Source organism: Pollicipes pollicipes, unplaced genomic scaffold (assembly GCF_011947565.3).
Source record: "Pollicipes pollicipes isolate AB1234 unplaced genomic scaffold, Ppol_2.1 Scaffold_7261;HRSCAF=8764_pilon_pilon_pilon, whole genome shotgun sequence".
In the NCBI taxonomy this organism is placed as follows: Eukaryota; Metazoa; Arthropoda; class Thecostraca; order Pollicipedomorpha; family Pollicipedidae; genus Pollicipes; species Pollicipes pollicipes.
In genome coordinates, this window is record NW_023597054.1 from 12052142 (window position 1) to 12063655 (window position 11514).

Below are 11514 nucleotides of genomic sequence, written 5' to 3' on the forward strand. Positions count from 1 at the left end.
AAACCTGCGTTAATGTAGTATCACTTGCAGTAACGATCGTGACCCGGTAGGTAAGGTATCCAGGTCATGAATTGTATTTTGTTGCATCATAAAACACGTTATTGGTAGACCATCTTCGAGGGTTTTTGTTGTAAGAAAGCTCGAAATTGTTTTTTGACATGCTGTCATGATGTTTCTGTTGTACTGTTATGAATAGTTCATTATATAATTTGGTGTGGGTGGTATCGTGTCTCCCGGTATCGCTATGACTAGAATTCATTGTCGCGCCCGCCGTTGACATGTTGTCAAAATTGGAATCCTTCCCTCCGTGACAAACTAGGCCTGTGCACAAACTGTCTAAGCTGCACGACCTACTGGGTTGGCCGGCCTAGACGTGAGTTACCTAGTTACCAAGCTGCTGTGGAGTCGATTGTCAATGCATACTTACGGAGAAGCTGTCTAGCCATCACTGACGTCATCTGAATCGATCGTTACAGAAGCAGGACCACTACAAGGTGCTGGGACTGACCAAGCTGCGCTTCAAGGCCACCGAGGAGGACATTAAGCGGGCATGTACGTGCCGTCCGCTCCCTTCGCGCTCACCGCGTGCCGGACGGGGTGCCGATCCCACCGCCCTCACGCGATCATTAGTGCACTGTGAGACGGTGTCGAAGCCCCTGTGGATGAGGGTTCTTCATTGAACAGGCCGGTTGTTGCGGAGCTGAGTAAATGGCACTGGGTTGTTTGCGGTAGTTGGCACCTTGGGTAAGGAACTCTGACATTAAATTTGCTGGTTGGGGACAAGCCCCTGTAACTGGCGGGCGCATTTCAAGTCTGACAATGGACACTAATTGATCGTTGCATTCGATACGCCTAAAACAGCTGCTTGCAACATATTCGGGTTTGGTAATGGGTCGAGAACTTCGGATCCGTTTTTGTCCGCAGGAAACTTTCGCTTGCCCTGACTTCCGCAATGGGTGAAAACGTTACTGCTCTCACCAGTCACATGCGACGATAAATAATCGAAGCGACGGTGTGCATCAATTAGCGACGCTATTATTTCTACCACGTGACATTTTTTGTTTCGGCCGGCTAGTTACGAGGTGTTCCTTTTGCCGATATGACCAGCGCGATGTCACATGGCTGCTCCCGCATTCACCTGGCTAATAGGGCGGAACGGTGGAGTGCACGTATGAAAGTGCTCTTTATTCATGTCTTTTAAGAACAGTGTTTTCACCCATTTCATTACTGTGTGCCCGTCCGTCTCGGGACAATTGATCTACGTCTTGTGAATTATTTCCGATATATGTTCTGTAATAGGCGTAAAGCTCATACAATGGCTTTGCTGCCGACTCTGAACCTTCGGTACAATGATGCTGTTGTGCTTTGTCAGGCGTTGCTTTGACGACCAAGTGGCGAAACCACTCTAGACAATTAATGCGCTGTGCATGTTTGATATGTAATCTAGTTAGGAAGAGCATTTGTCACTGAACGCAAATTATATATTCCTAATAATATATGTATTATGTGTATTTGTTTACATACAGGATACTTTTCGAACTGGTTAACGCCTTTCTGTGCAAATGATCTTACTAATGCTATGCTTAGGAGTAACACAAAAAATGATGACTGACTGACTGGCAACATAGCCGGTTCACCGCCGGTTGCGTTATGATGGAGATGTCACCTTAAGCTGACCTGCCCCCCTCCCTGGCAGACCGGCAGAAGGTGCTGAAACACCACCCGGACAAGCGGCGCGGCGCCGGAGAGGAGATCCGCGAGGAGGACGACTACTTCACCTGCATCACCCGCGCTTACGAGACGCTCGGCGCGCCCGCCAAACGGGCCAGCTTCGACTCTGTGGACCCGCTCTTCGACGACGAGATACCCGACGGCAAAGTCAGCAAGGAAAAGTTCTTTAAGGTCGGTGAGGCGTGGACAGCATGGCTGTGTGGACGTCAGGGATAGTGCTGACGATGGGCTCGCCCTCGTCCAAATGTTGAGATAAAGTCACGAGAAATAGTGTGGTCTTAATTTTGGGCTGTTCTATTGACGCATATAGCGTTGAGCGGATGTAGGTAATACTGTGTTTCAAGTAGATTGATTGTATTCTGGTGTTGGTGGTAACGCTGAACTTTTTGACCTGGTGGTAACCTGCCTTTTTGACAACAATTTCAGGTGCTAGGACGCTGGCTTAAGGCTTTGGAATGTGCGCGTAGTATCATGTTATTGGATTGATTGATATCGCAGATTGGTGTGGTAAAATGCACCAAAATTCCGAGACGCGCACCAAAGCTCCGAGACGCCGGTCGAACTAGTGGTGCATCCATCACACAAAACTATGAGTGAATATCTACCTTTTCCCCTCACTGCGAAGTGATGGATTGTGCCGTCCCAAAGCAAGCTTTCCGGTCTGGTTTCCCTTTGAACGGATGGAGACCTTATTTGAAATCGCCTGTTCATCCCTCGTCCTTACAGTTTCAACCGTCCTTACATGTCCCAACAGCTGAGGTTTAGTAATTTTTGCGCTTTGTCCTCGGTCGTAGCGTTTCATCATTAAACAGCCATGATGAGAGTGTCATTATCGCCTGTCACAGGCGGCTGGATCGGAAGTCAGGCACCCTGACTAGCCGAGTTATCGTGACGGACTTGTTTTCCATAGCGCTGCGGTCGAAGACAAAGCGAACAACTTACAATGCTTCGGTCGTTTGAGCTTTGAGATCGGAAGGCTGCTCTTTGGCAATTGTGCTTTTCGCCCGAAGACAAGAGTAAGTTGAACTGAAGGTGGGCTTGTCCCTTTCATGAACGATAATGATTTTTTAACTTTTCGGATAACCTTCCTTTGAAAACTAAGAGTAGTGTTTTCTTTAAGAGACATGGACATTCTTCACAAAAATCTGCAGAGACTTGCAGACCACAGCCGTACGATTATTCACTCATATTCATTCACTTTGTTTCTCACATAGTTGTTCGCTCATCCACTCACTCAAGCAGTCGCTCACTCACTCACCCACTAATCAAAAGTTCGCACCATTTACATCACTGGCCCCAAAATCTACCCAACCCCTTTAAAGGGCAAAATGGCTCGGCGTCATTGGACACACGCAGTTTGGGTTGTTTCTGTGCTCTGAATAATTCTGTTCAATGTGCACCATATGTGGCCATGGTTTACAGCTGCGCTGCCAGTGTTAAAGTCGTGTGCATTGATTTATAGCTTGTGCGTCGCCTGTGGCGATTCGGGTCAGCTAGTCCCTTGTTGATCGTAATTTTCTCCGAAATGTTCGCTGTGGACATTAAATCCCTAGGTGAGTGGCTGCACACGATTTGAAGCATAGAAAAACATTTCCTGTGCCGCAGACGCGCGGTTCCAATTATTGCTGGCTGTTGGGCAGTCGCGTAGCCAGGATTTGCCCAAAAGGTGGTCAAATCAGATGATAGGGGCCCTGCCAGCTAAGGGAACCCTACGTTGTCGCTGCAGGGGACCTTTGTTGGCTTTAGATCACCTTTGCATGACTCGAGGGCCTGTCGATGCTTTAAATCCCCGTGGGCGTTTAGTAGAGCCTTCGGCTCCAGGGGTAGGTTACTTCGGGGTGGGGGAGGGGCATGTCCCAATGGTCTCCTGGCTACTTCCACAATGACCCCAGGCTACGTCACTGCTGTTGAAACTCCTTTCGGGTGACCCTTTGCTCAAAGACTAGAAGTTTTTGAATGTCGCTGAGCTGTAATTTATGATCATTAAAGCCGAAAGAGGTGATAATTAAAGATTCTGTGTGTGGTGTGTGCGATATTCAAATTATGGATTGGCTGTAAGCACACCTTTTGTGGGATCTAAGCTTCAAGACGGGAGGTTTCCGCAACGTTGCCATGCACTGTGCTGTCCTGGTGCTCTAGTAGGTAGATTGTACGACGTCTGATAACGCTAATATGAATTCTGCAGCCGTTGGTGGTCTCTAAAAGTATACCCGATGACGTGCAGTGCGTCTCCTTAACATAAAATGCAGTGTGTGGCAGACATGAGGTATGTGTACCATAAGGGACGCCCGAGATTTGGCCTGTCCACAACGGTCAACTGGTGACTGGCCACGGTGGAGAGGCCGAGCCATGACACCACGCTGGGGACCGAGCGCGCCGTCGTCGCTCGACCCGGCCATGACGCGGTCGTCGCCGGCGCCGCCCACAGACGTTCCGGCCGGTGTTCGCGAGGAATGCCCGCTGGTCCAGCAAGCAGCCGGTGCCTGACCTGGGCTCGCCCACCTCCTCCCGCGACCACGTCGAGTGCTTCTACAGCTTCTGGTACAACTTCGACTCGTGGCGCGAGTTCAGCTATCTGGACGAGGAGGAAAAAGAGAAGGGCGAGAAGTGAGTGGCGCCGCAATGGTGTCTTGCGCATGAGGTGGTTTGAAAATCATGCGCATCATGCATCTCATTCCCGCCTTTACTTTAGTGTGAAATTGATTTGCTCGGCTTGCAGACGCGACCGCATGCGTCCCGCATGCGCCGAGCTGTGTCAGGCGATAGCGCACTTGTACGCGACGTCAGCCAACGCCTGCTGGCTATCGATGATCGATGGCCGTGTGTTTGGGGCGCCAGGCTCGATGCCGTCCTCCGATGATCGCAGTTCTCGCTGTTCTCACACGTCGGACACGCTGATCGGTTGAGTAGACTGGCAACATGTAATTCGGTTTCTGCGTTTTTACGCATTGGCTGTTGACCTTATCGGTCTGCTGTTTTTTTTTTGTTTTGTTTTTTTACTGTTAAGAGAAAGACAAAATCAAGAGATATGCGTTCAAACGAATTGCCATAGGTTTCGCAACAAAGCCCGTCGATGTGTGACGCGACATGTGTCACTCAACCCACTCAACCGCATTGAACCCAAATCAAATATGGGGATAACGAATTCGCAGGGGCGACATTTAAAATGCCGCGTCAATAGCTGTGTAACTGACGTAATAGCTTGCTTTGATTGGCACAATGGACTGTGTGGCGAACAGCAGCCGCCCCGCTCAGTATGTTGAAATAAGCACAAGACTGACAAAGGTCGAACAAATGTGTCCCAATTCTGCCAGACCAAAAACAGGTTTACTCCGGTTCAAGTGGCATTGCCACGCTGGAAAACATGTTAAATTACAAGGCATATTTGCCTCCGTGGCGGCCCTCGCTGCGAGTTGAGGCCTCCCCGCCCCCCCCCCCCCCCCCGCCCCGCTTGGCTCGGTGTCCGCTCCTTGTCTGACACCACCCCCTCCTCCCTCTCACCTCTTTCGTCAGCCGGGACGAGCGGCGCTTCATCGAGCGGCAGAATAAGGCAGCGCGTAAAGACCGCAAGAAGGCGGAGACGGCGCGCTTGCGCCAGCTGGTGGACAGTGCCTATGCCTGCGATCCGCGTGTGCAGCAGTTCAAGGAGGCCGACCGTCAGAAGAAGGCCGCTCAGAAGCAGCGCAAACAGGAGGAGCGCCAGAAGCGGATAGAGGAGGAGCAGCAGGTCAGTGACGAGCGGGGTCCCGGTAAGGGTCGTGCCGGACCGGTCGGGCCGCCGGCGACGCTGCTGAGCTGTCAGAGCGGGAGGGAATTGTAGGGTCGGGGGAGTGGTCCGCGTGCGTAGAGGCTGGTAAAATGGAGATTATCGTACACAGGAGTTCGTTGTCGACGTGTCCTGCATCGTCGTGGAAGCGCATGTGTGGCCGTGCCCGCGTGTCTCGCCATCGGACGCGCTGCCACTCCCTGCGCCGCTGTCTCCCGCGCCGCCTCACAGCCGACACCGCTCCGCAGACGCTGCGCGCGGCCGAGGAGGAGGCGCGCCTCCGCCGCGAACAGGAGGAGGCCGCCTGCCGCGCCGAGCAGGAGACGTCGCGCCGCGAGCGTGAGGCGGCGCGCCAGGCGCTGGCACGCAGCCGGCAGACGCTACGCCAGCTGTGCGCCGGCAGCGGCTACTTCGCCGCGTCGGACGCCGAGCGGGCCGACCACATGATGGAGGTGGAGCGCATGTGCACGGTGTTGGATGCGGCGCGGCTGGACGAGCTGGGCGAGCAGCTGCGGGCGGCGGCCGACGGCCGGCCGCTCTTCCTCGCCGAGGTGCAGACTGTCCGCGAGCACATGCAGCAGGAGAGGTGACTGCCGACCCGTACAGCCCCGCGTCTAGGTTTTGTGGAGCCCTCGCCGTACACCACCTGGTGTCAGCGCAATTTTGCTGTGCATGTGCCGCGGTGGCTGTCTGTCAGGTCCTTTGTCTCTGAATGAGATGTTCCATGTTCCGTTCTTCATTCGCATGTTCAATTGTCCTTGCCAGGAGCACAGGACAATGATGCCTGTCTTGAGCTGGGTCGTTTGGGCCATCTATTCACCTCTATATGCTGGAATGTGTATTTTCCCCCGGGCGTTTCTACGTCTCATTTGCTGCAAATGTTTTCCCCGCGTGTCCTTCCTCCGCCTCGCCCCCTGTTTTTGCTCCCAGTTTTTGTTCGTGGTTGTAATAGTAGATGCCGTTCCCGGTGATGTTTCTCGACCTGATCTGTGAACCTCACCAGGATATCACAATGCATAACGTGACCAGCTTTTCTTGCTTTGGCCACGAAAATTTTATAAGGTTTGTTCAGGTCGACATTTCACAAAACATGTTATGAATACGAGCGCAGCTAGATTATGCCCTGCGGTCTGCAACCTGCATTACGTGAATTGCCAGCTCGGCTCTTAAAACAGGTATTAGGCCTGAGTGTCCACAGTTGGAGTGCTTGCCTTGCATTGTGTTCCGGGAATAACTGAAAAACTCAACTACCAAGTGCAGACTCCAGATACGCTGGGTTGTGCTTCCCTGGCGGGGTCACCCCTTACGAAACTGATCAGCTTTATGGAGCTTTAATGTCATATCCTCAGCCTCCGCCCAATGCGTCGGCCAAAGCACGTATCGTGTTGGGGATTTATGCCAAACGTGCTGGCAACACCAAAGCAGAATAACCTAGATGGAAGCAGAACAATATTCAAATGCATTTCTTGCGTGATTTGTGCTACGATTGATGGGTGCCATTAACTGATGGCTGCTTCGTTTAATTGGTGCAGCGGTCTGGCTGCGAACCTTTACTAGGAATGCTTTACAATTGGGGGGAAAGCCAAAAAGGTGCAAGGATCGTTCACAGTTATTCTTGCACTACATCAATGCAATCAGTCGTGTTTTATGTCCTCCCGTTTCGACGAATGGCATGTATGTGAACGATTTGTGCCGGGAAATGATTCGGCGGTGATTCGGCACCCACCTGGTGGCACAATAGCTGGCACGCACCCGCCAAATCATGAGACTTGCTGCCACAGCCCTCTGTGTAATCAATGGACATGCATTAGATCATGCCATTATTTATGGGGCGAGGTGTGTCTCTTGCACACATGCTTCGATGCTAGATGAGTCATGAAGCGCTCGCTCATAGTTTCCATTCAAATGCTGTTTGATGTGTGCTGTGCCATAGGTGAAGTTCGACACACTCGGGTCCAGTTAGGATCGGAGCTTATCAGCTTCCGCTTTCGGTATTAGTGTGGTCAGTGTCAGCTGTTATGGGGCCAGACGTCGTGTCGTGAGATGTCTGCATTGGGCGACTCGTGGTGCACGTGCCCTGTTTTTGGTTTCCCGCCGCCTGCTGCGGCTCTTGTCCGGCACACAACACGACATTTGCTTCTGCCTAGATGTTGGCAGTTGGCGGGCTTGTTGGAAAAGCGAAGCCACCACCATGTTGGCATTAAGTTGGGATTTAAGAGACGCCCACGCATTGCGCGCATGTGATTTTACCCTTCTGAGGCATTGCTCGCAGACGGTGACCGCTAAGAAAGTGCCTGTTCGTATTCTGGCGCCCTGGCCGTCATCTGAATGGTCATAGGCACCCGTTTTGAACCCAAGCTATGAGGGTACTGGGTTTGGATGGAAACTGAACACCATGATTGTGCAAACGCACGTGCTCCGACTTATGGTCGCACCAATCAGTGGTTACTTTTTGCAACATGGCTTGCACCAGTGTTCTTGTGTATCTGCATTTTTGACTAGCTGCTTATTGCACCCAGTCCTTAAGGGTTGTAATGTTTAAATGGAACCTATCGGAGTTGTTGAATTATGGAACTAAACTGATAATTTTCTTGTCCGACCGTTCTTCGAAACCATCTCACTATTATCTCCTGATTTGAGTATTCCTTTAACCCTTCGACCGAAGTGATTCCAGTCGCGTCTTTTTTCGAAAAACGAAAAACCGTTCAGGAGCGATTTGGTTGTTCCCTTAAGTTCCAGTTCCCGACTCGTAGTCGGACCGATCTGCCCTTGACTCACCTGACTCGTCCGCCGACAGAATCGGTGTCGACTCGGGCTCGACCAAGTCGGCGGCCGGCGGCGACAAGAGCAAGGCCAAGGCCTGGTCGCACGAGGAGCTGCAGACGCTGATCAAGGCTGTGAAACTGTTCCCCGCCGGCACCAGTCAACGGTAGGGCGGCGCCCGCCGCGCACGGTCTCGGCCCCGCTGCAGACGCTGCAGCAGCTGCAGACGCTGATCAAGGCTGTGAAACTGTTCCCCGCCGGCACCAGTCAACGGTAGGGCGGCGCCCGCCGCGCACGGTCTCGGCCCCCGTGCGGACGTGAGGAGGCCAGCGGCTTCGCTGCTGCCGGCATCGCGACGGGTGCTTGCTGAGGACCTAGTGTGACCGACGCCGCAGCCGTCGGCCGACCCGTGATGGGGAGGTGAAGGGCGGCTGACGCCTGCCTCACCCGTCTATGAGCGACGTCGTGGAGCACGCGCGCCAATTGTTCCTCCTGCGATTTCAGGTGGGAAGTAATAGCTAGCTTTATTAATCAGCACGTGGAGGGTTCGAAAAGGACTGCCAAAGAGGTGCTGGCGCATGCGAAGGACCTGCAGAAGTCCGATCAGAGGCTCAAACAGTCGGCCAACCAGAATGCGTATGAGAACTTTGAGAAGACGACCAAGGCGCCGAGCAAGATAGACAACTCGGGAATCTCAGAGCGCACTGAAAGTAAGCATGACCATTGGTCGACGGGCTGCTGGAAAAGGATAGATAAAACACGCTGGTTGCCCTGGGACACATTGGACCGTTGACCAAGTTGTTTTTTTCCTGGGAACCTAGGTTGTTTAGGATCGCTGCGCACGTCGCGGTGAGCGGTTGGAATAAATCGTTCACATTTGTGGAATGGAGATATGTGAGACCACACAAATTGTATGCAGTTGTGTATCATGTTCCCATAGGTCCTTTTTGCGATCGTTTTGGGGGAGTGAAGCATTTACGTTGTGCCATTTCGAATCTGCCCATTCCTGGGAAGTCCGGCCGCGCCTCCTCCACCAGTGTTGTCTTATTAGCTTGGTGCATATATGCACAACAAGTCACATCGTGAAATAGTATGGATTTTAGGATAATGTTGTGTACAAATCCCTTCATTCTATGCGTATCGCATAGTTGCATTGGATGCCGTCGACATGCATCTTAACTGTATCAGTCATACAATTCCTGGGCGATGAAAAACGATTGCATGGAATTATTAACCAAATGGCGTTCGATCTTGAACCAAACTAGGTGCGGACTAACGGATGGAGAATCACGGTTACTAACCCCCAGTGAGCCATTATTCTTCTGCCGACGCTTGGGCCGAACGCCATCTATTGAGGTCAATCGGCACTGCGACATTGGATGAACAGACTTACTCACATGGTGGCGTGGATTGCTTACGGTTACGTAAGATGGCAAGCCACATGCGTGAAGCCAAATATGTATCCGAACGTGGCAACAGCTATCATGAACGGCGCTCAGTGCACCTGCTCTGTGTCGGGCAGGAAACTTGTGTGGGCGAATGGCGAATCAGCATCGCCGTGTCCATTTCCGCTGTCCAAAGCCAGTCTCACCGCATCGCACTGTGGCCGCGCGAGCTGCATGAAATCAAGGCGCATTGGTCGACGGTATCTGCCCATTGTACGTGTGGGCAGCATTTGTCAGCAAGGACGGGGTGGCGGACGCCCATTTGATTGTGCTAGTGCGCGGTGCGGGCCTTAACATTATGGGAGTACTTGGTAGTCGGCAGTCGCCGAGCGCCGAACACATATCCCACATGTGCGGATCCCTGTGCGGAACACCTATCCCACAACATATGTGCGGGTCCCTGTGCGGACATGGTCTCGGACACCCAGGTACATGTAGGTTCCCCTTCCATTATCCACTCTCCTTCACGCTACAGCCCTGGAATAGTCACTACCGTCCGAAAGGGCTCTAATCGTATCCAAACCAAACACAATAGCCTCAGTTTTGGACTTAGTAATCGGCTGGAAACGGACTTCAATTGCTAGCATCGTAGGGCATCCATATGAGTTGTTTTCCCCTTATTGGCAGCAGGTCATAGCCTTCATTCGTCGAACGGCTTCCCTCTAAACTGCGTGGATGTATCCCCTCGTCCGGATGTATTATATCCTCCTGCCTTGACGTATGATATCCTCCGCTCGATGTATTATATTCCCCTCCCTCCCGGATGAACCGTCCCGATGTGAGATATTGGTGCAATTCTCGGTGACGGCTGTCTTCCTATACTGACGCTGTGCGTTGCCGCTCCAGGCGACCACCTGCTAATGATGCGTGCGTGGGTGGATGTTTCACCTCCTGCCAGCAGCTTCTGACAGCGAGCGTTTCGATTCCTGCCACATTGCGCTCATGCCATGCGTGTTCCGTTGCAGCGCCGCTAGACCAGCAGGGTAGCAACTCGGCGCCGTGGACGCCCGAAGAGCAGAAGCGGCTGGAGCAGGCACTCAAGACGTACGGGCCACAGACGGCCGAACGCTGGGACCGCATCGCCGAGTGTCTGCCCAACCGGACCCGCAAGGACTGCATGCGGCGCTACAAGGTACGCGGCTCCGCGCCCGGCGTCGCCGTGACCAGCCCGGTGCCGGCAGAAACTGGGGGGGGGGGGGGGGGGGTCCGGTGTGTACGCTGCCCGATACCGTTTCGGGCGGGATGCTGATGGCCCAGGGGGTGACCGTGCCGTGCTTTTGTGAACTGGCGCGGCTTTCGGCCGCGGCGTGTCTCGGGATGACGCTTTCCGCGTCCTTCCCCGATCCGTGATGACGTGTGACCGCGGAAGCGGAGCGCTGTGCCGGCCGCGGCGCCTCTGTGACGGCACGTCTCGTGTCCGGTCCGTTGCTGACCCTCCATCTCTGACTGCAGGAGCTGGTGGAGCTGGTCAAGGCCAAGAAGGCGGCACAGGCGGCCGTCAGCGACAAGAAGTAGCCGGCGGCGCGGCGCGGTCGGCTGCTGGAGACAGGCGCCTCCCCAGTCAGCGCCGGCCGGCCGCCGCCGCGCCCCCGGCCGCCTCACCTCAACCCCGGCCGGCGCCGCGCCAATCGTGTTGTTGCTCGCCGCCCAGTGCATGTTCCCAATACACGGCAGTGCGCCGCACTGGTGTCGCAGGGCCGGGACGTGCGGTGGCGTCACCAGCCCGTGGGGCAGGGGAGGTGCTGCCGGTGTTGCACGCGGTGGTGCTGCCGGCGCCCTGGCGAAGAATGCCGCTGACTAGTTGGCAAC

The 11514-nt window shown here is 53.8% G+C and overlaps 1 protein-coding gene across 1 annotated transcript in view; it reads left to right on the forward strand.

Annotated features, from left to right (window-relative positions):
* Nucleotides 1-11208, forward strand: part of LOC119112200 (dnaJ homolog subfamily C member 2) — a gene marked incomplete at its 3' end in the record, with an annotated part of 37769 nt that extends 26561 nt beyond the window's left edge. Inside the window, exons 3-11 of the mRNA XM_037236286.1 lie at nucleotides 477-552; nucleotides 1697-1902; nucleotides 4160-4338; nucleotides 5245-5458; nucleotides 5746-6083; nucleotides 8295-8426; nucleotides 8765-8970; nucleotides 10671-10837; nucleotides 11158-11208. Coding sequence (XP_037092181.1) covers nucleotides 477-552; nucleotides 1697-1902; nucleotides 4160-4338; nucleotides 5245-5458; nucleotides 5746-6083; nucleotides 8295-8426; nucleotides 8765-8970; nucleotides 10671-10837; nucleotides 11158-11208 — 1569 coding nt within the window. The remainder of the gene's footprint in view (nucleotides 1-476; nucleotides 553-1696; nucleotides 1903-4159; nucleotides 4339-5244; nucleotides 5459-5745; nucleotides 6084-8294; nucleotides 8427-8764; nucleotides 8971-10670; nucleotides 10838-11157) is intronic.
* Nucleotides 11209-11514: the final 306 nt, after the last annotated feature.